At 40.0% G+C, this 25,972-nt stretch overlaps 3 protein-coding genes across 8 annotated transcripts; 1 reads left to right on the plus strand and 2 right to left on the minus strand.

Annotated features, from left to right (window-relative positions):
* Positions 1-922: 922 nt before the first annotated feature.
* Positions 923-7,382, minus strand: LOC115007188 (protein NYNRIN-like). Of its 2 annotated transcripts, XM_029429933.1 has the most exons (3): positions 7,328-7,382; positions 2,105-6,337; positions 923-984 (listed from the first exon to the last, which is right to left on the minus strand). In XM_029429933.1, exon 2 carries the CDS (start codon positions 5,883-5,885, stop codon positions 4,845-4,847), a length of 1,041 nt encoding a protein of 346 aa, XP_029285793.1. In that variant the 5' UTR covers positions 5,886-6,337; positions 7,328-7,382; the 3' UTR covers positions 923-984; positions 2,105-4,844. The 2 variants fall into 2 exon arrangements, with proteins under 2 accessions (XP_029285793.1, XP_029285792.1); XM_029429932.1 differs by lacking the exon at positions 7,328-7,382 and having other exon boundaries at positions 2,105-5,543.
* Positions 7,383-12,058: 4,676 nt separating this feature from the next.
* On the minus strand, positions 12,059-17,070 carry LOC115006962 (uncharacterized). The gene is made up of 4 exons (XM_029429593.1): positions 17,043-17,070; positions 14,649-15,502; positions 14,386-14,491; positions 12,059-12,067 (listed from the first exon to the last, which is right to left on the minus strand). Exons 2-4 carry the CDS (start codon positions 15,320-15,322, stop codon positions 12,059-12,061), a joined length of 789 nt encoding a protein of 262 aa, XP_029285453.1. The 5' UTR covers positions 15,323-15,502; positions 17,043-17,070.
* Positions 16,808-25,868, plus strand: LOC115007161 (N-acetyllactosaminide beta-1,3-N-acetylglucosaminyltransferase 3-like). 5 transcript variants are annotated; one of them, XM_029429891.1, is made up of 4 exons: positions 17,116-17,194; positions 18,366-18,555; positions 18,676-18,773; positions 21,986-25,868. In XM_029429891.1, the coding sequence occupies exons 3-4, from the start codon at positions 18,724-18,726 to the stop codon at positions 23,133-23,135; spliced, it is 1,200 nt and encodes a 399-aa protein (XP_029285751.1). In that variant the 5' UTR covers positions 17,116-17,194; positions 18,366-18,555; positions 18,676-18,723; the 3' UTR covers positions 23,136-25,868. The 5 variants fall into 5 exon arrangements, with proteins under 5 accessions (XP_029285754.1, XP_029285750.1, XP_029285751.1 ...); XM_029429892.1 differs by having other exon boundaries at positions 17,177-17,194; positions 18,372-18,555; XM_029429894.1 differs by lacking the exons at positions 17,116-17,194; positions 18,366-18,555 and adding an exon at positions 16,808-17,102 and having other exon boundaries at positions 18,682-18,773.
* Positions 25,869-25,972: the final 104 nt, after the last annotated feature.

Here is a 25,972-nt window from a genome sequence, read left to right on the forward strand (position 1 = left end):
TGCAATACAATTTCAAGCTGGTTTGAAAGATTTATTAGTAAAGTTGTGTTTTGTACATTTCAGACATGTCGGATCCCCCTCCACGGACACACCACACCACTAGTCCATGCAGGCGTGACCACGTGTCAGGTCAGCTGGACTGCAAGTTCCAATCCAGGTTGGTTGTTCCAAAGGTCAGAATCATAATATTTCAATATTGATATGTAAGATACAAATACAGATACACACACACACACACACATATTATATATTATATATAATTCTTGATTATAAAACATATTTTTTGCAGAGTATGTTACTGAACTCTTGACCGAGACTCTACACTTTGTTCCAAGACAATGTTGATGAGGAACCTTTCGAAGTCCCAGATCCACTCAGCAGTCGGTGGGAAGAACCAAACAAGAGGGATGCTGTTGTGCTGTATAGAAGCATATTCAATCACTGAACTGACATTGTGTTTTGTTATTGACTCTAATAAAGTGCTGATACTTGAACGACGTGTAGTTGTCAGATGGAAACGTAGCACAGATCTTTTGAATGGCAAATGATAGCATTCTGTGGTTCTTACCAAGTATTCCCCAACAAGATCTCACCAGCTGGCGGTATGCCATATAGTGATACATTCTGTAACATACAAGATAATACATGTCAATGGTAATCACTTCAACCTTATTTATCTATTTATTCTGTGACTGTGCCAGAGTGACCATTCGACTCCCTATAAATACATCAAAGTTTCTAAGCTCTACACATTTGTGCACACAAGTAACTTACTCATTACGTGGCTGATCACCTGCTTGTTGTCTGTCCTTCTTGGCGGCAACACCCAAACATCCAGACACTTTGATTTGAATCCTGGGTGATCTGTTATGCAGGTTATGTTTGCACCATGTCCCTCATATTCATTGAATTCCTCCATGACATCCTTTTCTTGGCAGCAGCTCTTCAATTGCTTCCATAATTGTACAGTTTTCACATGTACACCTAAATGTACAAAAGAAGAGTGGTAAGGACATAATATGCAATATACAGAAAAAAGGCCAATCTTAATTAATCTTAATTTCATACTATTTATATGCCTGTGTTTCACGACAGGCTCGTAAGACCTATAGGTGAGACGGTCAGTACACAGACTATACTTTATAAAACAGCGCTGTCCTCCGGTCTGTTTGTTAGTGTTGTGGAAGTTTTCCTGCTTTACTCTGGAGAGATGTATATAAAGTCAAATAAATGGTGATAGAGACAGAGTTGTCTTTTTGCATTTATTTGAGATCTCAAATTGGCACCAGTTCTACAGAATACAACATAGTCTGTAGGAGGGCACAGTTTGAATGAGGATACATAGACAATTTATAGACACTTGGTTCCTTGACTTTTTAGTGACTGAGTCATAAACACAGCAGAGGACATTAGGATATCCTGACCGTCTCCTTGATAACAGTTATGTAAATACTAAAACAACTGTCACACCCAAGATTCTTTCTCAGAGAGTCTGATTACAGAGAGTAATCAGTATGTAAATCTAAAGAGAGAGGACCATCTGTGTCCTGTTTTACGATGCCTCCCCCATTAAGACAAGAAAAGGCAGTTGATCCTGGCTTGCTAAGGGAAGTTGTGCAAATGCATAGAAAGAGAAATAGGCAGATCATCACTTGTAACATTATTAGAACATTATTTAAACAGTAGACATTTAAATTGCTAGTACATTCCTCTCTTTTGATCATACTTGATCATCAATAATAATAATAATAATAATAAAAATAATAATAAAATGATAGATAGGCAAACATAGGTCATCAATACATACTGGCACCTTGCAGTCTTTAAGTAAGTACATCATAAATAGGTCATGGAAATCTAGCTTGGTTTTTTAAGGCTTCAGAGCTATGAGGTAGATAAGCATTAGTGAGAGGTAGGAACAGAGTTATACTTCGGTGTCTGAACATTCAGAATCTGTGTACAGAAAATTACAATCTTCAGGTTGTGTTTGGAGTGAAGTGTACTGTACGAATGCTGTGGAAATCACGCTAGATACTAGTTTTCTAATTAAAGGAACAACACAACAGCAGCATGTGATTAGTAGGACAGAAGTTATGAGTAATACCGTCAATATCCAGACTGCCCATGCTTCCCATCTGCCCCCAGTGAGCCAAGACCACCAGTCCCAGCCAGAGCTAAGGGGGACGTCCTCAGCTTTCATGTCAGCTAAGGGGGCGTTGAGATGAAATATGGTTGTAGACATGTTCTGGGATACATCGGGTATGTAGGTACAGCATGAATCACCTATAACGTGGCACAGACAATTATAAACAGTAGCTAAGTTTGTGGTGTGTGTGTGTGGTGTGGTGCTGGTGGTAGTTTGGCACACTACTTGTCGTCATCTGTTTCTTTGTTCTCCTCCTGATGAGTTGTTACGGCTTTGCAGTGGCTTGCGTGGACCCAAGTAGCTCTTTCTACAACCTTTATTGCCGTCTGGGTGACGAGGAGGATGAGGTATGGACCCTGCCAACGACTGGTTTTCCAGCTCTTTCTGCGGAAATCCTTGATCAGCACCGTGTCTCCGGGCTGAAGGTTGTGCAGGGGTCCGTCTGCAGGTGTTGGTAGGGCTGCTACAACCTGGCGGCGGATATCTGCTAAATTGGATGAGAGGTTAATACAATAGCTCAACATAGCATCCTCACACAGAGTCGTGGAGGGAAGTGGCATCCCTGGCGCCGTCAATCCAATCTGAGGAGGAGCACCAAACAATATCTCAAATGGGCCCAGCTGACTTCTGGTTCTTTTCCTCATTCTCATGTACATCAACACTATTGGCAGAGCTTGTGTCCAGGACATCTTTGTGTCAGCGCAACATTTAGCTAGTTTATTTTTGATTGTGCCATTTTCTCTTTCAACAGCACCTCCACTTTGAGGGTGATATGAGCAATGTTTCCTAATGTCCATGCCAAGGTATTCACCGATTTGGGCTATTGCTTCGTTTGCAAAGTGTGAGCCGTTATCGCTTGATACTTTCTTTGGCAGACCCCATCTTGGGATAATCTCTCTTAGTAGTATTTTTGCTACTGCCCCTGCTGTTTGTGCTTTTACAGGAAATGCTTCAACCCATTTTGACCACATATCTACTACAACTAGGCAGTGTTTCTTTCCTTCTGATGGAGAGAGTTCTATAAAATCAAGCATGATATGCTCAAATGGCCCACCGGGGAGTGGGTGTGCACCTGTCCCTTGAACCTTTACAGGTTTACCAGAATTTTGGGTTATGCAAATTAAACATGCTTCACAATGTTTTTGAGCCACAACCGTTAAACCCCTTGTGTACCAGTGTGTATTAATAGCACTTACCATGCGGACCCAGATGCGAGATGCGGACCCATCAACATACAGAACAAGATCAGGATTAGTCAAAGGTATGTCTTTAAGGTCAGGTCGTGGTGTGCACACAATGAGCAATTCGGCAACACAGTCGTGTTCATCACCGTCATCAGGTAGGGGCATAAGAGATGCAGGATTGAGAGTAGTAAAACGTTTGACTACAACATTTGGCATGTCCAAAAGACATGTGTGATGTCTTAAATAGCGAGCAGCAGAGAGGTGTGAAGTTCTCTGTTCACACAGGATGAGAGACACAGCATGAGGCACCAAAAGAGTCAATGGAGCATAGCCGACAATGGAGCATAGCCGACAATGTCACGTGAGGAAGTGAGTGCTTTCTCAGCAGCAGCTACAGCACAAAGACATTTAGGGAGGCCTGCAGCCACAGCGTCTAATTTGGAGGAGAAATAGGCAACAGGACTCTGTTTTCCCCCATGATCCTGCAACACAGAAGTCATACAGCCATCACGTTCATCAACCGCTTGGGTGAAAGGTTTAGTAGGATCAGGCAGCCCCAGCGTAGGAGGGGATTGAAGGGCTAGCTTCATGTTTAAAAATGCAGCATCAGCCTCAGGTGTCCATTGTAACCGATCGGCAGGTTTTAACCCAGACACGTGAGTGATCTGTCTGAGTGGTTGTTCAAGGGGAGAATAGTTAGGGATGAATGATCTGCAGTATGAACACATACCCAAAAATGACATCATCTGTCTCTTAGTGACAGGTTTTGGTAATGCAGCTAATGATGCAATACGCTTGTCAGTGAGAGCTTTACCATCCCCTGAAATGATGTGGCCCAGAAAAGTGACAGACTTCTGTACATACTGAAGTTTAGACAGGCTAGCTTTATGACCCTCAGCAGCCAAATGTTTTAGCAGGGCAATAGTATCAGTTTGACATTGGGCTTTGGGTTGGTGATCAGATCATAATGTCATCAACATATTGAATAAGGGCCGTTCCCTTAGACATCTGTAAAGCAGACAGACTAGAACATAATGCCATATTATAGACTGTGGGTGATTCACAATACCCTTGACACAGACGTGTGAATGTGTAGGGCTTTCCATCAAACTCAAATGCAAACCAAAATTGGCTGTCCTTATGAACAGGGACACTGAAAAAAGCATTAGAGAGGTCAACAACAGTGAAGTAGATTGCGGAAGCGGGAACCTGAGAGAGAATGATGTACGGGTTGGGCACGAGCGGAGCGCGTGCATGTACGGCCTCATTTACAGCACGGAAATCCTGTACAAATCTCCATTCATCAGGTGGCTTGTCCCGAATCTTTTTCACAGGAAACACAGGTGTTCGCACTGGAGAGTCTTTGCATGGAATAATAATGCCTTGCTGTAACAGAGAAGTGAATACAGGTCTAATTCCGTCAATAGCTTCGCGTTTAAGTGGATACTGAGGTCGATTTGGGCGATACGATGATTTGGGAGTAATAATCACAGGATCAGCGGAGCGAATTAAACCTACATCATATTTGTGAGCTGCCCATAATGTTCTTGGAACATCTGACAAAGCCAGTGGGAGATCAGAAACATTTGCAAAGTATGTACCTTGTGTAGGAGGCACTCCTGGAGTGTCTTCAGAGTCAATGCATATTGCAGAGCGGAGTGTGTGTGCTGTACAGTGGATGTCATTTTTATAGACGTCTTTAGAGGGAGAGTACATAATAAATGATGTGTGTGTGTGGGTTGCCAGTCATCAGGTGACTCCCAATCTTTAACGAGAGGGCCCAAATCTTGCCATTTGTCTGCCGGAGCTTTTGCTAGAGAGACATGTGGCACCGCCCCTGACACTTGATACAGTGCTGATTGGGGGAGTGTGAGAGTAACAGAAATAGCATTGCGCAGCGAGCTCCAATACATAGTCTTCAACATTATCTCATCATTAATGTCATCCATAAGAAAATCCTGCTGAAAGCATTGAGATGCACCTCCTTCATCCACATGAACAGTACAATGCAAATGATCATTAGGCATGAATACAGCATTGGAAAGAACCCGCTGATGGGTCAAATGTATCAGTTTTTCTGATACAGGAAAATTTAGGAGCCAAAGACACACAAATGATGTATCAGGTTGCCATAATGCAGTGTTGAGCATTATGGGAGATGAACGTCTGACTTCTAAACCTTCATCGGTGGAGATGAGGTTGAGACCAAACTGTAATATCAAATCTCTTCCCATGAAATTTATGGGACAGACTGATGATAGTAGAAAACTGTGTTTAACAGATGAGGGAAAAGGGTGGCTGTTATCACCTATATCTGTGCATTTTACTGGCATGGAGAATCTTTCTTTAACAGTAACACCCGCAGCTCCAATAGAATGGATGTATCTGCCACTCAACTTGCAGTCAGGCAGATCACTAATTTTAACAACAGAGTGAGTGGCACCTGAATCAACCAAAAATACAATCTTTTTACCTAGGATGTCCAAAGACAGAGTGGGGAACTTTTCATACGAATTCTTAGCATTGTATTTTACATATGTGCCCACTGGTTTCATAGCTTCTTCCTGCAGCAGTTCAATAGCATTGACAATGTGTGTGTATGTGTGTGTTTCACTTCCCTGTTCTGTAGCTTCGGGCGGCGCGTGTTCCTCTCCGTCAGGCTGTGTTCACCGACCTCTCCAATGTCTGTTTGACATCAGTTTCCAGCTGTGTAGTCACGACTGAATACTTGTTGTTCGCGTCCCTGTTGTCGGTTGCGTCTTTCTGGACAGTCTGTGACCCAGTGACCTTGCTTGTTGCAGATGAAACAGGCACTGTTATTCTGTAAGGGCCCTTTTCTTCATTACTGTTCTCTGGTGGCGGCGGGATACGATGTCCTCCTTCCGCTTCTTGTGGTGTAGCCTTGCTGTAGCGGCAGCCTGTGGTCCTGGTAGAGGATCTGTTTGTGCAGGTTGCACAGGAGGGAGAGGTGGGAACGGACAGCCATCCAAGAGGGAATCACGCTGGCCTTTGACAGAGGGATACAAAGAAACAGTGACAATGTGTGTGTTGAATGGGTTATGTGGATTGGGACTAAAGACGGACATATGGTGGTGGAAGTGCAGGGGTAAACATCCAACTTTTTACGTCTTTCTTATCTTTCTAAATACCAAAAAACAAATTTTCACAATCATTCACATCCAAACATCCTTCTAATTTATACGTTTTTGCAGTGAAGCTCTTTCGGCTGCAATTCGTAAATCTCTTCACACCTCTTCTAGGGAGGGGGAGAAATGCATGCAGCAGCTGCAGCATCTCCAGCTGTGCCCTGTGGCCTCTGCACTTTTGTGAAACTTAAACGTAAACATTAAACTCTTTCTCCTATAAGTCCTTTATTTTTAATTTGCTTAAAAAAAAAAAACTTTGGAAATGCATTTCCGTCCAAATTGATAAATTTGACAAACTGTCTTCACCATATTTCTTCCTCATGACATTTACGATCGGACCCTCAGGAGACTCGAACTCCTTACTTTGTTTAGGTACCCATGACTCGAACTTCCTTCTCCCAGGAGACTCGAACTCCTTTTGTTGCAATATTAAAATAATACCACACTGTTAACTTTAAGAAGACTCGAACTTCTTACTTTCAGGAGACTCGAACTCCCTACTATTCGTCCGTCGACGATTATGATATTTGTTTTCCCTTACTACAAAGCACACAAAAACTTTCCCGTGTCCAACACGTCGAATAATGCTATTATTCTCTTTATAGTCTTTCACAAAATGTCATGAGGTTTGCTTACTTTAGTTTTAAAAATAGAATATATTAAAAATGATCTCAGGGCAGCGGCGTTTACAGCTTAAGAGGCGCCTCCGACGCAGAATGGACATGTGTTTTCATCCCTTGGTGAAAGACAACAGCGGCTGTGAGAGCCCACACACAGTGAAACTTAAAATTATAATTTAATGGAGGGTTTTAAGTGGTAACATGTTGTTTGGTAAACATGAAAATCCTTACCAGGCATGACAATGTGTCAGGTACAGATGAAAAAAATCTAAACGGAAAATATAAGAGGATGTAGTGAGAAGAGTTGAGACAGGAAGAGGAAGTGGTCACCGCCCCTGAGTGAACGCTGATCACCAGTATCACCCACAATTAACATAGTAGAGAAAATGAAGAACGTTTTAGAAGAACTGATTATCATTTCAAGCTACATTTACAGACTTGAACTTAAAACTTCTAAATTGTAAACGATGAGTGCATATAAATGAATTTAAAACGCTTCACCGAAGTGAACGTTTTACAGTTAAGTGTTAAAACTATAACTGTAAATTTGCATTCATGTTTTTTATTTAATGTAATTTGTCACAGATTAGTATTATTTAGGTTTGTAAAGTCAGACATCTCAATGACCCAAATCAGAAGATCATCACTTTCTTGTAAATACTGACAGTTTACTAAGTCATGACGTCTTCTTCTTTCAGAGGTTCATTCATGATACCATTAATAATACATAAACAATGACCTGATAACCAAGAGGCCAAGTTTCTTTGTATAGCTCAAATAAAGTAAATGATCTCTTCACCACATCAATTGTTTCAGATCAACTTATCAGGAAGCCTCACAACTCTTGTTTGTCACAATTTGGCTCTGGGCCTTATTGCCACGCTGCTCGGCTCCGAGCGACACATCTGTATGAGCAAGTCTCCTCCATCTCACATATGCTTGACATTTGGGCGGCATTGTGTCTCAGTAGTCGTTGACATTTCAGTTTACACATTGATACTTGCTGAGTTGTATCTGTATAGTACAGTCTTCAGTTTTGCTTTGGTTTTGCTTTGCTTTCTTGCTCTTGTGTGCACTCTGTGCATCTCCTTTTTCTCACTTGGCATGTAACAATGCTTATACCAGAACACTATTTTTGAATAACCTGCCTCATGTTTTTTGTGCTTTTCAAGTGTGGTTCTGCTGCTAAGGTTATTATCAGCGAATGGGGCTTGGCTTTAAAGCAAAAACAAGTTTATGAAATGAAAAGTTGTTTTCATCATGTGAGCCGTACGGGTGTGACAAAACAACTTTTCATCTCCATGCTCCAATGTTCTGCTCTTAAAAAGTGAGGCCATGTGGGATGATGGTGCACGTCTACACTGCCATCATCGAGTCCATCCTCACCTCCTCCATCACCATCTGGTACGCTGCTGCCACTGACCGGGACAAGGTCAGACTGCAGCGTGTCATTCACTCTGCGGAGAAGGTTATGAGCTGCAATCACTCCAGGACCTGCACGCCTCCAGGACCCGGAAGCGTGCAGGTAAGATTGCAGCTGACCCCTCCCATCCTGGACACAGACTTTTTGAGTCACTTCCATCTGGCAGGAGGCTGCGGTCCATCAGGACCAAAACCTCTCGCCATAAAAACAGTTAAAAAAAAAAAAAGTGTAAAGTGGCCTCCAATAGAGCAGGTGGCAGTATTATGTTTAACATTAGCTGAAAAACATTATCCGCAAGTAAACACACAGAAGAAGAAAACAGGAACAATAACAGAAGGTGAAGACGAAAACATATGGATGAGAGTCACAGTGAACGGGAGAGATAGAGACGCAGTTGTACCTGCCAAGAAAGTTAAAACTTTATGCAAGTAACTAGACAAATGGGAGGAGACCTTCCCTTATTTAATAAAAAGCAGAGTCGGGCAAACTCGTGCTTTTTGTAAAATGTGCCATTCAGATGTTAGCTTTGCACACAACGGAATAAGCGATGTTCGCCAGCAAGAAAAATCATCCAAGCACAAGCACGCCAAGAGGCACAAAAACATTCAAATTCAAAGATGTTGATGCTTTGCGCCAAAAATAATGTAGCCTTCAGCTTCGGCGATGATTTCAGTAGCAGTGTAGCGATATGTTTCCCGACTCTGCCATCGCAAGGAAGTACTCGTCGGGGAAAACAAAAGCCACACAACTCATCAATCATCAAATAAATTGATGATATTATGACTAATAAATAAAATACATAAATTGTATAAACATGTTTGTAGGCTACAAGTAAGACATACTTTACATAAACATGTATTTCCTGAATGTATAGAGCAGGGGTGTCAAACTCATTTTAGTTCAGGGGCCACATACAGCCCTATTTGATCTCAAGTGGGCCAGGCTAGTAAAATCATTTCATAATAACCTATAAATAACGAGATCTCAAAATGTTTCCCTTTGTTTTTTTGCAAAAAACTACACACTACATTCTGAAAATGTTCACATTTAATTAACTATCTTTTTACAAAACATTATGAACAACCCAAAAGTGCAATTTCAACAATATTATGCCTCAGTTTATCATTTAGTTGCATTACAACTTACAGATCACAGTGCATCAGGCACAAAACATTTAGTCACAGGTATCTGGAACAATATAGTATTTTACTTTATGATCAAAACAACTTGTCAAGATATAGAAATAATTTTAAAATTACATTCATTTCCACATCTGTGCAGTAATCCTGACACACCACACAAATACAAACGAAAGTGGCAACTATTAAGGAAGAAGGTTAAAGGGCCTACGAAATGATAAACATGAATTTCTACTGATGATAATAAATGCTATTTGTCTTTATTAGTAGGGGATGGGAGGGAGAGGGCGGGAAAGGTTGGGAAATTTACCTTGATGGGGCTATGGGTTTCCATTTGTTGGAGGCAGCTATTTCATTTACATTCTGTTTTGTCATTATTATGTACACTGTTCTCTCCATTTTTAGTTATGGATGTTCTAGGGCTGACCTGACACTTTCGATGCTATACGTGGTGTCATGGCTAATGTAACTGGTACAGGGACTGGTGGTGGACAGGGGGTCAGGATACTATCTCTGAATACTGGTGGGTTGAATGCTCCGGTGAAACGCACAAAGATTATGACACATCTTAAAAGCTTGAATGCGGATATAATGTTTACACAGGAGACACATCTTTGTAACTCTGATTAGCGAAAGCTGAATAGGCCGTGGATTGGACAAATGTTTCATTCGCAATTTAACCTAAAGACAAGGGGCACAGCCATTTTAATTAGGAAAAATGTAAATTTCACCCCTACTAATACAATTTTAGATCCAAATGGATGTTATGTCATAATTTCTGGCACACTCTATCAGAAGCCGGTCATCTTAGTATCTGTGTATGCTACCAATTGGAATGATCATAATTTTGTGAAATCGCTATTCTCCACCATTCCGGATTTTAATTCCCATCTATTAATATTGGGAGGAGATATGAATTGTGTTATAGACCCAACACTAGACAGATCTAGTTCCAGATCCGTTGCGCCCTCTAAAACGGCACAGACTATCTCTGCTTTTATGGATCACTATGGCTACGTCGACCCGTGGAGATTTTTACACACCTCGGTTAGGCAATACTATTTCTTTTCCCATGCACATCGTTCATACTCGCGCATAGATTATTTCATTGTCGATAAAACATTTATTTCGTTGATTGTCTCAGTTCATTACTCACCGATAACTGTATCAGATCATTCATCTGTGATCTTGGACCTTCACTTTGATCATAAGCCTAAGGAATTTAGATTCTGGCGTCTTGACCCTCTTTTACTATCTGATGCAGGCTCTTGTGAGTGTATTTTGGAATCAATTGCATTCTTTTTGAGACCAACCAAAATGAAGAGACCTCTGCGTCCCTACTGTTGGAAACACTTAAAGCTTTTCTTAGGCGTAAGATCATCTTGCATATGTCTCATGTTAATAAAATTCGTAGAGCACGCCAAAGAGAGCTGGAGGAGGCTATCATTAATCTAGACAACCAACTCTTTTCCACTCAATCACCTTATATATTTAAAGAACGGATGGGGCTCCAAACAGAACTTGACCTTCTCCTAACAAGAGAGGCTGAACGACTCCTTCTAAATTCACGAGGGTCTATATATGAACATGGAGATAAGGCTGGCCGTCTCCTGGCCCACCAATTAAAGGCTAGGGTGGCCTCGAATCAAATCACCCAGATTCGGGATGAGTTGGGCTCTCACACTTCTGACCCGGGAGAGATTAATAACATCTTTAAATTGTACTACTCTCATCTCTACACGTCAGCTACTTACATTTTTTGATAAACTAGATATGCCCAATATTTCGACTAATGACCAACAGATACTAGATGCCTCCCTGCAGCTCGCTGAGATTAAAGAGGCAATACAGTCCATGAATAGTGACAAATCACCGGGTCCTGAAAATTCTCAAATCAACTGGCCCCATTACTATTAGATATGTTTAATTTGTCGTACAACCTAGGCTCACTGCCACCCACCCTTATGCAAGCCTCTATCTCTCTGATCTTTAAGAAGGGCAAGGACCCATTGAACGGCATCATATTGTCCAATCTCGCTCCTGTCTGTAGATGTGAAAATACTTTTTGCTCGTCGGTTGGAATCTAATATACCCTCCATTATCTCGGAAGATCAGACGGGATTTATAAGGGGGAGGCACTTCTTCACAAATGTCATCCACAGTCTGCCTTCTCCTGCCGAACAAGAGGCTGTCGTATCTCTTGATGCTGAGAAGGCCTTCGACAGGGTTGAGTGGGCCTATCCGTTTTATGTCCTTCGACATCTGGGCTTCGGTCCTGGCCTTATCTCTTGGGTTAGACTTCTGTACTCTTCTCCTCACTCCTCTGTATGTACGAACACCCAGCGCTCCAAATTCTTCCCTCTTTCCCCACTACTATTCGCAATTGCTATCGAGCCATTGTCAATTGCTCTAAACGCAGAGAGAGGAATTAAGGGATCGTTATATGCTGACGACCTGCTTCTGTATGTGCGCGATCCTATAGCTAGTAATCCACACATACTCTCACTTTTGACCACTTTTGGTTCATTTTCAGGATACAAATTAAACATCCAAAAGAGTGAATGTTTCCCTATCAACCAATCGGCTACAGGGTTACCTCCGTTGTCGTTGCCTTTTAGAATATCCAACTCAGGGTTTAGAGATCATTGCAATCACGCAGTCTATTAGTGCATTACGAGAACAAAATCTTACTGTCCTGACGGCAACAGTCAAATCTGACCTACAAAGGTGGAGTCACCTGTCACTGTCTTTAGCAGGAAGAGTTCAGACGATAAAAATGAACATACTGCCCAGATACCTATACATCTTCCAATGCCTACCTATTTTTTTGCCTAAATCTTTTTTCACTGCTATTGATAATATTATTTCCTCATTTATTTGGGCTGGTAAACATGCTAGAGCTAGTAGACCATTACTGCAGAGGGACAGGTCCCTAGGTGGGCTTGGTTTACCTAACTTTATGGGCTACTACTGGGCCACAAACACACATAAGATCATGCTTGGGTTCACTTCGCCCCAGAGTGACTGGTTTCTTGTGGAGGCCAACTCATGTCAATCCACGTCACTTCCCCCCTCACAGTTCCGATCTAACCCCATTGTAACACTCTAAAGATCTGGGCACAAGTTAGACGTCACTTTGGTTGGCTCACTCTTCCTCAAGCAACTCCTGTCTGTAATAACCATCTATTTTTACCAGCCACAATTGACCCCCGATTCTCTTACTTGGAGAGGGAAGGCCTCTGCTGCATAGGGGAGTTATACATTGATGGCCTGTTTGCCAGTTTTGACCAACTACGGGTTGCCTTTCATTTAAAAGGATCTGATTTTTTCAGATTCTTTCAACCAAGGGATTTTGTTAAGACCCACTCTCCACAATTCCCCCAAACCCTGCCTCCCAGTAGGAGTGGATCTGGTACTTAAAGCAAGAACTTTATCTAGGCGCCATGTTTCTTATTTTTATGATCTTTTTTCTCCGGTTGATGAATCTGCCATTAATAAGATTAGAACTAATTGGGAAAAGGAACTACAGATCACCCTCTCTGATGACTTTTTCGGAGGAGCCTGAGAGCCGTCAACTCATCCTCCAGTTGCGCTAGACTTAGCCTAATACAGTTTAAAGTTCTCCATAGAATACATTATAGCAAGGCTAAGCTCTCCAGGATTTATCCAGATAGATTGGATGACAGGTGTCAAAGATGCTCCCAGGCCCCCTGCGACCTGACTCACATGTTCTGGTTGTGCCCTAAATTATCTACATTCTGGCAATCTTTCTTCGAATGTATTTCTGAAATTGTAGGTCTAAAAATCTCTCCATCCCCTCATGTAGCTATTTTCGGTAGGCCCTCAGATGGAATCAACATGACAAACATCCAGACCAATGTCATTGCCTTTACCTCCTTGATTGCTCGTAGGAAAATCCTTCTCTTGTGGAAATCTCCTTTACCACCCTCTTTTAAAATATGGCTGAGCGATACTATGTCTCTCCTAAAGTTGGAAAAAATTAAGTTTACTCTCCAGGGTTCTTCAGATAAGTTTTATGCTCATTGGAGACCACTGATCAGTTATGTAGACCGTCTTCCCCCTTGATAGAGTGTCGTTGTAGGGATTCTCCCTGTATCTGCCTATAATTCCAATATATTTACTCCCCTGTCCACCACACATGCAGCCCATGTGACATCCCTTGATATATGTGTTAGTATGTGTACGTTTACATGTGTGTATGTATGCAGGTATGTGTATATATGTGCATGTATATTATTGTATCTATTATTTGGTATGTAATTGATGTACTGATGCCTTATTGCTCCGGGAGAGGGGTCGGTGGGATGGGTTGGGATGGGTTGAGGGAAAGTGGGTAAGGGTTCTTTTGTTTAAAATGAAAATGCCTTATTTGCTGTAATGCACTTACACTTTTTTATGTGAATAAAAATATTTTTTTAAAAAAGAAAAGAAAACGAGAGCGAACAGGCGGATGATGGTGACGGTGATTCTGGATTCTGGAACCAGCTTGAAATTGTATTGCACGTTTATACATGTCTGCATAAAGACAATATCTAATAACAGTCATAATAAAAGATGTGGTTGAATTGATTGAGAGAGCAATGATATCAAATTAAACAAATATATGAATTATGTACATGCATGTGGTGATTGTATTTTTAACACGTCATGTGCAGGTCTACTGGTACTACAACTGTATGTACAGTTGTATGGATGTTATGGCTCACGGTATCAAAGGCTGCACTCAGGTCAAGAAGGATTAGGATGTTGAGTGAACCGGTATCAGCAGAGGTGAGGAGGTCGTTGAGGACCTTGAGTAATGCCATTTCTGTGCTGTGGAGGGGGCGAAAACCAGACTGGAGGGGTTCAAAAAGGTGATTGGCATGGAGGTGGGAATGGAGTTGTTTGGCAACAATGCGTTCCAATGTTTTTGACAGGAAAGGGAGGTTTGAGATTGGGTGGTAGTTGTTGAGAGAGGAGAGATCCAGACCGGGTTTTTTTGAGGATTGGGGTGATCGCCGCTGTTTTGAAGGCAGATGGGACGGTTCCATGGGACAGCGAGGAGTTGAAGAGGTGAGTGAGGTAGGGGCAGAGGACAGGGAGGCAGGACTTCAGTAGTGGAGTTGGAAGAGGGTCAAGGGAGCAGGTTATGGGTTTGGAGGAGCTGATCAGTTGGAGGAGCTCAGGAGGGGTAACCAGGTTGAACTGGGAGAGGCGGCAGAGGTGAGGGGGGATTAGGAGGTCCAGGGAGATTGGGGAAAGAGGTACAGTGGTGGAAGCTGGGGTAGGTGCTTCTGGGTGGGGTACAGGGGATAGTGTGCTATTAATGTTGTTGATTTTGTCTGTGAAAAACTGGAGGAATGAGTCGCATAAAGCAGGAGTAGATGTAGTGAAGCTGTTGGCATGGGGCTGGAGGAGGTTTTTGACTGTGGAGAAGAGGGTTCTGGAGTTCCGGGAGGGGTCATTGAAGATGGTCGAGAGGTAAACAGACTTGGCAGCGGTAAGGGAATCTTTGTAGGCGGTGAGGTGGAGTTTGTAGGCTTCTTGGTGGACTGTAAGGGATTTTTTTTTGGCGAGACGTTCAAGTTTGCGGCCAGTCTGTTTCATTTTGCGGAGTGTGGGTGTGAACCAGGGTGAGGAGGTGTTGAAAGAGACAGTTTGCATTGCTCACATTCACCATACATGCATTTCTGGTTCTTGGTGTCACATGTGATCGCCTCTGTCAGGCCCTCCAAATTGGATGTTCTTGTTAACCAAGTACTCCTGTCTCCTCTGATCATCAGCATCACGCCTGGCACGATAGCGCCTTTGCTTTTCAGCAGTGCTCAATGGTGTGCTAGAACTCTGTAGAAATCAATTTCAAAAAGGCTGTTAACCTCTTGATTTAACCATGATTTAAACACATTTGTTCTTTTTTAGTTAATAATTGTTAAGAAAATGGTAAGTAGTTGCAACCTTAACATGCTTACGCTACCCAGTGGCAATAAAAAAAGGAAATTCATACTGTGGGAAAATACATTTAAAACATTATATTATGTTAAATTATACAGACACATGAAATTGTACTATAAATAATAGAGTAAACTGAAGGAAATGCAACCCTGTTACTGTGTGTCAACCCTGTTACTCTAATTATAGTAACAGGGTTGTAAGTAACAGGGTTGCAAATCAATGCTAATTTTAGCATTTAGCTCAGGAATTAATGCTAGCTGCACAATGTAATGCTAATGTCAAGGAATGGACACACTTAGATATCTAACTAAAGAAAGATATGTTTGAAATTAATTTGTTTTAGTCTCATAGTGTGAGTAACAGGGTTGCGTTTGTGTGAGTGCCACACTCCATCAAGAGTGAAAAGATTGGAAATATATAAAAATAAAAGGGATGACTTACCTTTGGTCTACCCATGGTGGTAGCATATGACTTGCTGATGTCATTTCCTCTGTGCAATGTGACTAACAGTTTTTTCACTTCCTCTGCCAAGCTAAAAAGGTTTCAGTAACAGGGTAGCACACATGTTGTGGGACACACTTTCACTGTAAAATTACTGTTATTTAAAAAAAATTAGGATTTAACAAATTGATTTTACCAATACAAGAGACATATATCAATAGAATAATATCCAAAAAAAGTTAATAAAAACTGTATTTTAAATGTTATATTTGACATGCAAGGTGGTCACAAAGAAGCTGGGACAAGAGAAAAATGCTATTTTAGGGGTGTTTTTAGGGTGTTTGATATTTAAATTAATATTTTGAAACAACTTTTTCTGCAACTTTATATCCCTTTTGTCTCAAGGCAAGTATATTTAACACAACAAGTGCATGGTTTAGCTTTTTGGGCATGGATTATTAGACTTTTTATATGAATTCTGGAATGACCCAGTTACTTTTATTGAACATTTAAGTTAATGTAATTTTTACACTTTGCAAAATCATCCCGCCACAGGTTCCGGCCGCAGGGCGTATGTTTGACATGTATAGAGCTGTTAAAATATGGGCGGAGTCCGCCAAAACATTTCCCTTATTTTGAAATTCCAATGTTGACCGGTATGGTTTTGATCAGCAAGTAATTTACATGTGGTTATTTTGCAAATTGTAGACATTGTTACTCTTTTGCATGTGGAATGAAGACAGAGCTATGAGCAGACTGTCTGTTTGAACTGTGCAAGCAGTGGGGGAAGAAATATGTTCATCCTTTACTGTAATTAAGTAAAATTAACCATACTACAGTGTGAAAAAAAACTTCATTCCAAAACAACTGCATTGAAAATAGTAAAGGTACAGAAGTAGAATTTACCTAAATTCACTAAAACAGTGTGAATATACTTGGATTTATTTGGTTTAAATCGAGTATATTTAGAGTAACGGACAGTGAAATGTACCTTATCTCACAGACAGTTAGTTAGTCAGTCCTGACGCAGACGGTCTCTCAGCAGAAACAGGCACCGCCCAGCAGAGAGAGCAGTCATGCTGCTGCACACTAGATGTATCAATATCTGTGGAGCTACAGATACACACAAGAGGAACTAAAACTGTAAGTAGCCTACACTTTTTGCAATTATATTTATACAAACCAACTTCATATAGCCTAAAACTGTTTGTACAGTAGCTATTCCCAGTTCTCCTCCGGGCAATTAAAAGACTGGACTGAGTTTCCGTTTTAAAGTCACGGGAAATATTTCATTTTTTATTTTCGTCGAGGTTTAGCCTAATCTGATTGAGATACTTGATTGAATATCGTACAAGTATTATGAAAAATGGAAGACCAGGAACCACGCCTCAGACATAAAAAAGTATTTAAAATGTGTCTCGTTTATTTTCACTGCCCTTTATTTATAGTCTATAATACATTGTTATTCAAATGAAATATAATTGTCACCTAATCCTACAAATTACGACTTCCTTTCATCACGCCAGCCTTACACTGCATGGCACTGTGACTAATAATATGGAATATCACGTACAGTAAAAGTGGCAGCTGCTTTGCTCAGAAAAGTGATGGCTCGACTGTCTCATTACAACAAATATTCCCATACACTAAGCATGAGCTGTGTTTGGTCCAAGTTTTTTAACTACAGTTCACAGATTGTAAACACAATCACAATGAAGTCGTTCAACACTTGATTCAGAAAACGAAACGTATACATACAACCTCCAAATAATATTTATTTTGTTTCTCGACCCCATTCATAGATGAGAACAAGAAGTTTATCATTATTTGTGGACACGACAGCTCTTGAAGTGATTGCTTTGTTCTTTGGAAACAATGTGAACAATAAATAAAACCAGTGCCAAGAGGAAACGTTTATAGGCCAGTGCTTTAATACCAATATCCTCATTTGACCTTTTCATTTAAATGTACACATTTATCAAACAATTTCTTATAATACAAAGTGTTGTTAATCTTAAAGGATAAATACTATACTACAATACTATAATATTAGTGTCCACCAACCCACAAACTGTGAAATAAGACAACCCAGAGCCTTAAAGAGATAGGCTGCCAAATGCTTTTGGGTGTTTTTTTCAGTCAGTTTCCGTTTTATTTTTTGAAGGTTCACTCTCATGTCTTGTATATTTTTGCATCCTGCCTTTGTTTGTTTCCCCACCTTTGTAAATGTCTGCCCTGCCCTGATTAGTCCCACCTGTGTCTCATTAGTGGATTAGTCTCTGTTTCTTTACCGTTTCACTGTTTGTAATGTAAGAAACAGGAACTGGACCCAAATGCAGTCAGCAGAGCAGGCAACCGGATAATTGCAGTAATTTATTAAAGAAAAACGTACAAAGTCCAAATGCAGTCGGCCCAGCAGACAAAGATGCAAAACACAAAGAAATAATTGAAACTCAAAACACTTGAAGAAAACTCTCTCAACAATACAGAAACCCAAAATACAAGTATGAACCTGAAAAAAAGCATTTCCCCTTTACTTCAGTTTTCAAGGTGTTGTTTATTTAAACTGCTCCTAAACAAACAGCTGCAGCCCTTGCTACTACATTATCTTATCAATTTCTTAGTAACAGGCACCGCCCAGCAGAGAGAGCAGTCATGCTGCTGCACACTAGATGTATCAATATCTGTGGAGCTACAGATACACACAAGAGGAACTAAAACTGTAAGTAGCCTACACTTTTTGCAATTATATTTATACAAACCAACTTCATATAGCCTAAAGCTGTTTGTACAGTAGCTATTCCCAGTTCTCCTCCGGGCAATTAAAAGACTGGACTGAGTTTCCGTTTTAAAGTCACGGGAAATATTTCATTTTTTATTTTCGTCGAGGTTTAGCCTAATCTGATTGGGATACTTGATTGAATATCGTACAAGTATTATGAAAAATGGAAGACCAGGAACCACGCCTCAGACATAAAAAAGTATTTAAAATGTGTCTCGTTTATTTTCACTGCCCTTTATTTATAGTCTATAATACATTGTTATTCAAATGAAATATAATTGTCAACTAATCCTACAAATTACGACTTCCTTTCATCACGCCAGCCTTACACTGCATGGCACTGTGACTAATAATATGGAATATCCCGATAAAAGCCTGCCAATCTAAAGATGTAGCCTGTAGTACTATTATTATTATTATTATTATTATTATTATTATTATTATTATTATTATTATTATTATTATTTATAGCATCACATAATGTTTCGTATTCAGACTCTTCACTTCAGTAAAAGTACCAATACAACGATGTAAAACAAAGAAAGTAGACTAAAAGCATTCAAAATCCCATTGAAGTGAAAGTATTATCAGCTAAATATACTTAAAATATCAACACTAAAAGTAATTGTTCTGTAGTAAAATATAAATATATAAAATAATATAATAAAATATATATTATTTCATTAATCTTTATTTATATAGCCCATGCAACACAATGTGCTTTACATAAAAAAATACATATAATAATAAAAACAAGTGCAACATATTCAAGTGCCAATAAATATATGAAACACACTCACACACTTCAGTAAATGTGTTCAGTGTAACATTATTAGACTGTTAATATTTGAACACCACAAGAAATGAGCTAAATCAAGACCTCTGACAGTCTTAACAAACAGAATAGATGTGTCGTCTAGTACCATGATGTATGCATAATATATGATTTGTTATTGATTTGATAAAGAAAATACTCCACTAATGAACACTGCAGTATGCATGTAGAGGAAGCAAAGGCACTTAAGGCCCTCCTAGCTCTCTTATAGACTGTTATCCTTAATGTGGTAGATTGTAAGGTTTCATGCAGTCAGTCAGTTTTGTGCTTGACTGCATGATTTCCTCATGTTGAGTAACAGGGTGAGGCTAGTGTTAAGTCCAGGCGTGTCATTAGAAATCTGAGTTAATGTTTGGTGGTCTCATCGCTTTTTTTTTAATGTTTCTCTGAATGAGTATTCTGTTTGTTCAGATGCTTTAATGTCTGACATCATCTATATATCACATATTCCACCCTTTTTGAGGAGACATGACAGCATTGGATTTGTTGCTGTGCCATGTGCTGTAATAGTACAGCATGGGAGGATTCTGCAGGCAGATGCCAAGCCACCTCATGTCTGCTCTGAAGCTCAGCCAGCTCGCTCCTGTTGGTCTCTGCTTGTTATTCAGAGCAGTAAGATGAAATGTTTGAAAGCTTTCATTTATGGGCATTGATCCTCTCTGTGTTTCATACTTTGAGACTAAGCCCGAATAGTCAAAATGTTGTCTCATTAGTCCAGAACTCGTTTTCCAGAGAGGCAGGTCAATGTCAATGGACAATTTAACTAAGCTTAAAATGAAGTATAACTCACCGGTCTAAATTTCTGCCTCTTTAAAACCACCTCTAGTAAATTTGTTGCATCTCCAGTAAATCATGTGCTGGTTTAAATGATGTGCCACTCATCTGCTCATCAGAATGAGCATGATGTACGGTACAAAGCTCATGGGAGACTTCCAAATCCCCTGGTGTGTGCTCACTTTAATGTCCTTTTTTAAACCAGTGCTTTCTGAAGTTAACTGTGAAGTTGGATGTTTGAGTTGATGTGGATCACGTACAGTAAAAGTGGCAGCTGCTTTGCTCAGAAAAGTGATGGCTCGACTGTCTCATTACAACAAATATTCCCATACACTAAGCATGAGCTGTGTTTGGTCCAAGTTTTTTAACTACAGTTCACAGATTGTAAACACAATCACAATGAAGTCGTTCAACACTTGATTCAGAAAACGAAACGTATACATACAACCTCCAAATAATATTTATTTTGTTTCTCGACCCCATTCATAGATGAGAACAAGAAGTTTATCATTATTTGTGGACACGACAGCTCTTGAAGTGATTGCTTTGTTCTTTGGAAACAATGTGAACAATAAATAAAACCAGTGCCAAGAGGAAACGTTTATAGGCCAGTGCTTTAATACCAATATCCTCATTTGACCTTTTCATTTAAATGTACACATTTATCAAACAATTTCTTATAATACAAAGTGTTGTTAATCTTAAAGGATAAATACTATACTACAATACTATAATATTAGTGTCCACCAACCCACAAACTGTGAAATAAGACAACCCAGAGCCTTAAAGAGATAGGCTGCCAAATGCTTTTGGGTGTTTTTTTCAGTCAGTTTCCGTTTTATTTTTTGAAGGTTCACTCTCATGTCTTGTATATTTTTGCATCCTGCCTTTGTTTGTTTCCCCACCTTTGTAAATGTCTGCCCTGCCCTGATTAGTCCCACCTGTGTCTCATTAGTGGATTAGTCTCTGTTTCTTTACCGTTTCACTGTTTGTAATGTAAGAAACAGGAACTGGACCCAAATGCAGTCAGCAGAGCAGGCAACCGGATAATTGCAGTAATTTATTAAAGAAAAACGTACAAAGTCCAAATGCAGTCGGCCCAGCAGACAAAGATGCAAAACACAAAGAAATAATTGAAACTCAAAACACTTGAAGAAAACTCTCTCAACAATACAGAAACCCAAAATACAAGTATGAACCTGAAAAAAAGCATTTCCCCTTTACTTCAGTTTTCAAGGTGTTTATTTAAACTGCTCCTAAACAAACAGCTGCAGCCCTTGCTACTACATTATCTTATCAATTTCTCACCAATGTGTGAGCAAAACCAACTCCTGAGAAAAATATCTGGGTCTGTTTAGAATGATATTATATTCACCAGCTGCTGGTTTGGTAGTGTTCAAATCTATGAGTGTGGCCCTCAACATTTCTTTCTGTTAAATTGATGTAGTGTTCCAGTGGCTGCAATGCCTGCAGGTGTGCTATCTTTAACCTCAATTTACTTAAGCAATTAATAACTAAACAGTGTTTTGTTTTGTCATTGCAGAGTTTCAAGGATGAGAAACTTCAGAGCAAAAACATTCTTGCTGGCGGTAGCTCTTGGTCTGTTGGTTCTCCATCTCTGTAAAGACTTTATTGACCACAAAATCATCCACTTCCCCAAAGACGTGAGAGAGGATCACAGTCAAATAAGACAACACATCGCAAATAACTCCTATGTATTCTCCTGGCCAAGATGTCAACAAAATATTTCTGCTGCCAACATCACAGGCTTTAACTCTCTTCCTGGTGATATTAAAGACTTTCTCTATTATCGACACTGTCGCCATTTCCCCATGCTGCTGGATATTCACGACAAATGTGGAGGAGCTGATAGATCTTCGGAAGTCTTCCTTCTGCTTGTCATAAAAAGTTCCCCTGTGAACTACGACCGCCGAGAGGTGCTGCGTAAAACCTGGGCTAAAGAGAGGTTATACAATGGTGTGTGGATCCGAAGAATCTTCCTCTCAGGAACGATGTATACTGGTTTTGAGAAAAAGAGACTGAACAAACTACTCGAGCTGGAGCAACGTGACTACAATGACATCATCCAATGGGACTTTTACGAAAGATTCTACAACCTCACCCTGAAGCAGATCCTGTTTCTGGAATGGATGGAAAGAAACTGTCCGAACGCTCGCTTCCTGTTTAATGGTGATGATGACGTCTTTGCTAACACAAACAACATGGTTGAGTATCTCCAAGGCCTTAAGGACAATGATGGAAGCAAGCACCTCTTTACTGGCCATCTGATCCAGAATGTGGGGCCCATCAGATCAACAGGGAGCAAGTATTTTATTCCAGTTCAGGTGCAGGAGTCAGACTCATATCCCCCTTACTGTGGTGGTGGGGGCTTCCTCTTGTCTGCCTATACAGCTTTGATCATATACAATATGTCCCAGTCCATTACCATTCTTCCCATTGACGATGTTTACATGGGGATGTGTCTGGCCAAAGCAAGACTAAGTCCTTCTTCTCATATGGGTGTGAAGACAGCAGGACTGTCCATTCCCTCCAAAAAACTAGACGTGTATGATCCTTGCTTCTATAAAGAAGTTTTACTGGTACACAGATTCATGCCAGCTCAATTGTATCTTATGTGGCACAGTGTAAATGATCCCAATCTGAAATGTAGTCTCACCAAGGAAATACTTTAGTAGCTCCACCCTGTAACTTACTGGTGGTGACGGAAACTTGTTCACGCTTTGTTTCCTGCACATACATTGTGAAAGCAGCCATGACCTTCCAGCATGAGAAAAAAGGTTTGCACTTTTCTTCTACCATTGTTCAGCTGCAGGCTTCGGCACAGTTCAATGGAACTTTTTTTATTCTTAATGTCATCATTGTGGGCGAGCAGTGAACCTGACTAATAGGTTTCTTTTTCCACATACTGTGTGGGGGAGCAGCTTTCACTGGATGCAAAACTTGCTTTGAATAATTTTAGCATGATGCAAAGTAATTTTGCAAATTATTTACGTGTACATTTATTATATTTCCGGCTGATGTGTTAAAAATGACTTCAGAAACAGAATCAGAATAAGGTTTACAAATATTATAACTGCTGTTTATATAAACCAGAGCAGCAGTCTGTCTCCTCTCCGTTCCCCTCACACCATGTGTGTGGTTTCTGTTTCCTTTTCTTTCTTTGGCTCTAAATACTTCTTAGTCATGTTATCTTATTGTATGCACAGATATTTCCTGTTTTAAATCATACTTTTATATTTATAAATCAGATTTATAAAACTATTTATACTTTATCTAGGCAAACTTCTTGTACACCTGTACACTGATATCGAAAGGTGTGGGTGATGCTGGGCTAAGGTTACACATTTATCTTTTTAAATATCTCAGGTTTTCTTAAGGCGAATGATGTACTGTTGCATCAGAAATGAACTACTTTCTGTAATTGGCAACAACCGTGGCCGGAGGCATTATGTTTTCAGGTTGTCCATCCGTCTGTCTGTCCGTACCGTTCTTGTGAACGCAATTTCTCAGGAATGACTCGAGGTATTTTCCACTTGGACTCAAGAATGAACTGATTAGAATTGTATCAAAGGTCAAGGTCACTGTGACCTCTCAAAACACATTTTTTTTGGCCATCACTCAAGAATTCATACTCTAATTATGACAATTTCACACAAATATCTAATCGGATAAAATAAGGAAGTGATGACATTTTGGACAGACATGGATGTAAACTGCAACTTGACTGGTTGGCGGATGTGTTGTTGTTACAGTATGCACCTGTAGATTTGTGTTCAAAAAGGGATTAATGTGGGGCGTCCCGGTAGCTCAACTGGTAGCACAGGCCTCCCATATACAAAGCCCACAGCGGCCACTGGTTTGAGTCCGACCTGTGGCGTTTGCAGTATGTCGTTCCCTCTCTCTCTCCCCCTTTCACAATCTGCACTGTTCTATCATAAAGCCCAAAAATCTAACTTAAAAAAAAAGAGATTAATGTATGTTTTTGTGCCTTACATCAGTGCTTCTCAACCAGAAACCACTGTTAAACTTGCAAAAGGATAATCTGGAGAACAGTTTATGTACTGTCAAATACTATTTATTTTTATAAAACAACAGTCAGTCTTTAATAAGAATTCTCATGTAAGATTACTTTAGCACAGGGGTTCTCAACGGGGGCGGTAGCGCTCCCCCCAGGGGGCGTTCAGACAACGTTGGGGGGCCTGGAAGCAATATTTTTGAAAGGGGGGGCGTTTGTTGTTAAATCTAGGATTTGAAAAAATGAGTGAGGCAAAGTCCTTGTATGTTTAGCACTTTGATTGCCATGTCTTTAACATTAGTCTGTTGAACATATCCAAAAATGTCCACATCTATTTTATTTTCCTGCTTCTAAGAAAAGGTTGTATATATATATATTTTATTTTATTTTGTTATAATTTATCATTAATGGCTTTGAGATGAAATTGGGTTCTGCATATATCAAACATGTCTTTATTATATACAAAGAAAATAACATTGCTGTGCATATTGTGTTCTTCAACCTTTTTCAGGGCACACGTGATGTGTACATATGTATTCACACATATAGGCGAGAGTCCTGTGTACTGTATACATTCCAACACCAATAAGTCAGTTTTTGCAAGTGACCTCAAATTAAAAGAAATGAATGGGGAGCAGAGATTAAGGACATGGGATCTCTTTGCTGGCCTGCATGAAATTCCTGTTTAAAAGCTCCAGGGTAATAATCAGCTAGAGAACATTAAAAGAGACCTGCTGACTACCTGACAAACTTGTTTTCTCTATAAATTAGACATTAACTCACAAAGGATCGAAGTGTTTCTTCCTCCTCAGCTACTGTGCAGCTTCCATCAGGTTATACAATCCAGTACTAAATTAATAAATGTTATGTACCTGCAGGGATGTTCTCCTCTTAAAATGGACGTTCTCGACCCATCACTTTTGACATTCATACAGTTTACCGTATTATCTCCTCCTCATATTGCTCTCCCCATAACCTCCCTGCTTTTCTGTTTAGTAAAAGCAAAGGTGTGACTCATGTTAAATTAAGCCATCAGGTTGAAATGGACACATTTTTTAGGAGTTAAAATGTGAAGAACCATTTTTCAGTTTGGTGAATGTGAGACCTCCTAGATGTGTATGATGTGTAATGTGTCTGTCTCCTACTGTTCCCCTTTTTTCAAATTTACATATTGGAGGTGAAGCCAGGTGAACCATGTTATTTCTTACTTCTTGCTATTGTTTTCTTGTAGTTTTGTGTATGTAACAACCTCTTACTGTTTTTTTTATATCGTTGGATTTCATAGAAATTACACTGTATCTCTGAAATTTATATTTCCCTCCAGGACAATCATGCATCAGACTGGTCAGAATGTAAGGTGCAATCCAAATAAAAATACAATACAATACAACTTGTTTGGGGATACATTGAATTTACAGCAGGGCGGTAGGGTATAAAGTATGATTGTGGTTTCTACAAAGAATAAGGAACTGTGGTGCCCTCTTCTATCCAAAA

This window comes from Cottoperca gobio, chromosome 4, assembly GCF_900634415.1.
Source record: "Cottoperca gobio chromosome 4, fCotGob3.1, whole genome shotgun sequence".
NCBI lineage: Eukaryota > Metazoa > Chordata > Actinopteri > Perciformes > Bovichtidae > Cottoperca > Cottoperca gobio.

Bases quoted from the DNA above. Each gene is read 5' to 3' on its own strand.
- LOC115007188 (XM_029429932.1), bottom strand. From the start codon at position 3,546: ATGCCAAATGTTGTAGTCAAACGTTTTACTACTCTCAATCCTGCATCT.
- LOC115006962 (XM_029429593.1), bottom strand. From the start codon at position 15,322: ATGCAAACTGTCTCTTTCAACACCTCCTCACCCTGGTTCACACCCACA. The intron at 14,492-14,648 runs GTCTGGATCTCT...CCCCCTCCACAG, and splicing joins CCAATCCTCAAAAAAACCCG to CACAGAAATGGCATTACTCA.
- LOC115007161 (XM_029429894.1), top strand. From the start codon at position 18,724: ATGTATCAATATCTGTGGAGCTACAGATACACACAAGAGGAACTAAAA. The intron at 18,774-21,985 runs GTAAGTAGCCTA...TTGTCATTGCAG, and splicing joins ACACAAGAGGAACTAAAACT to AGTTTCAAGGATGAGAAACT.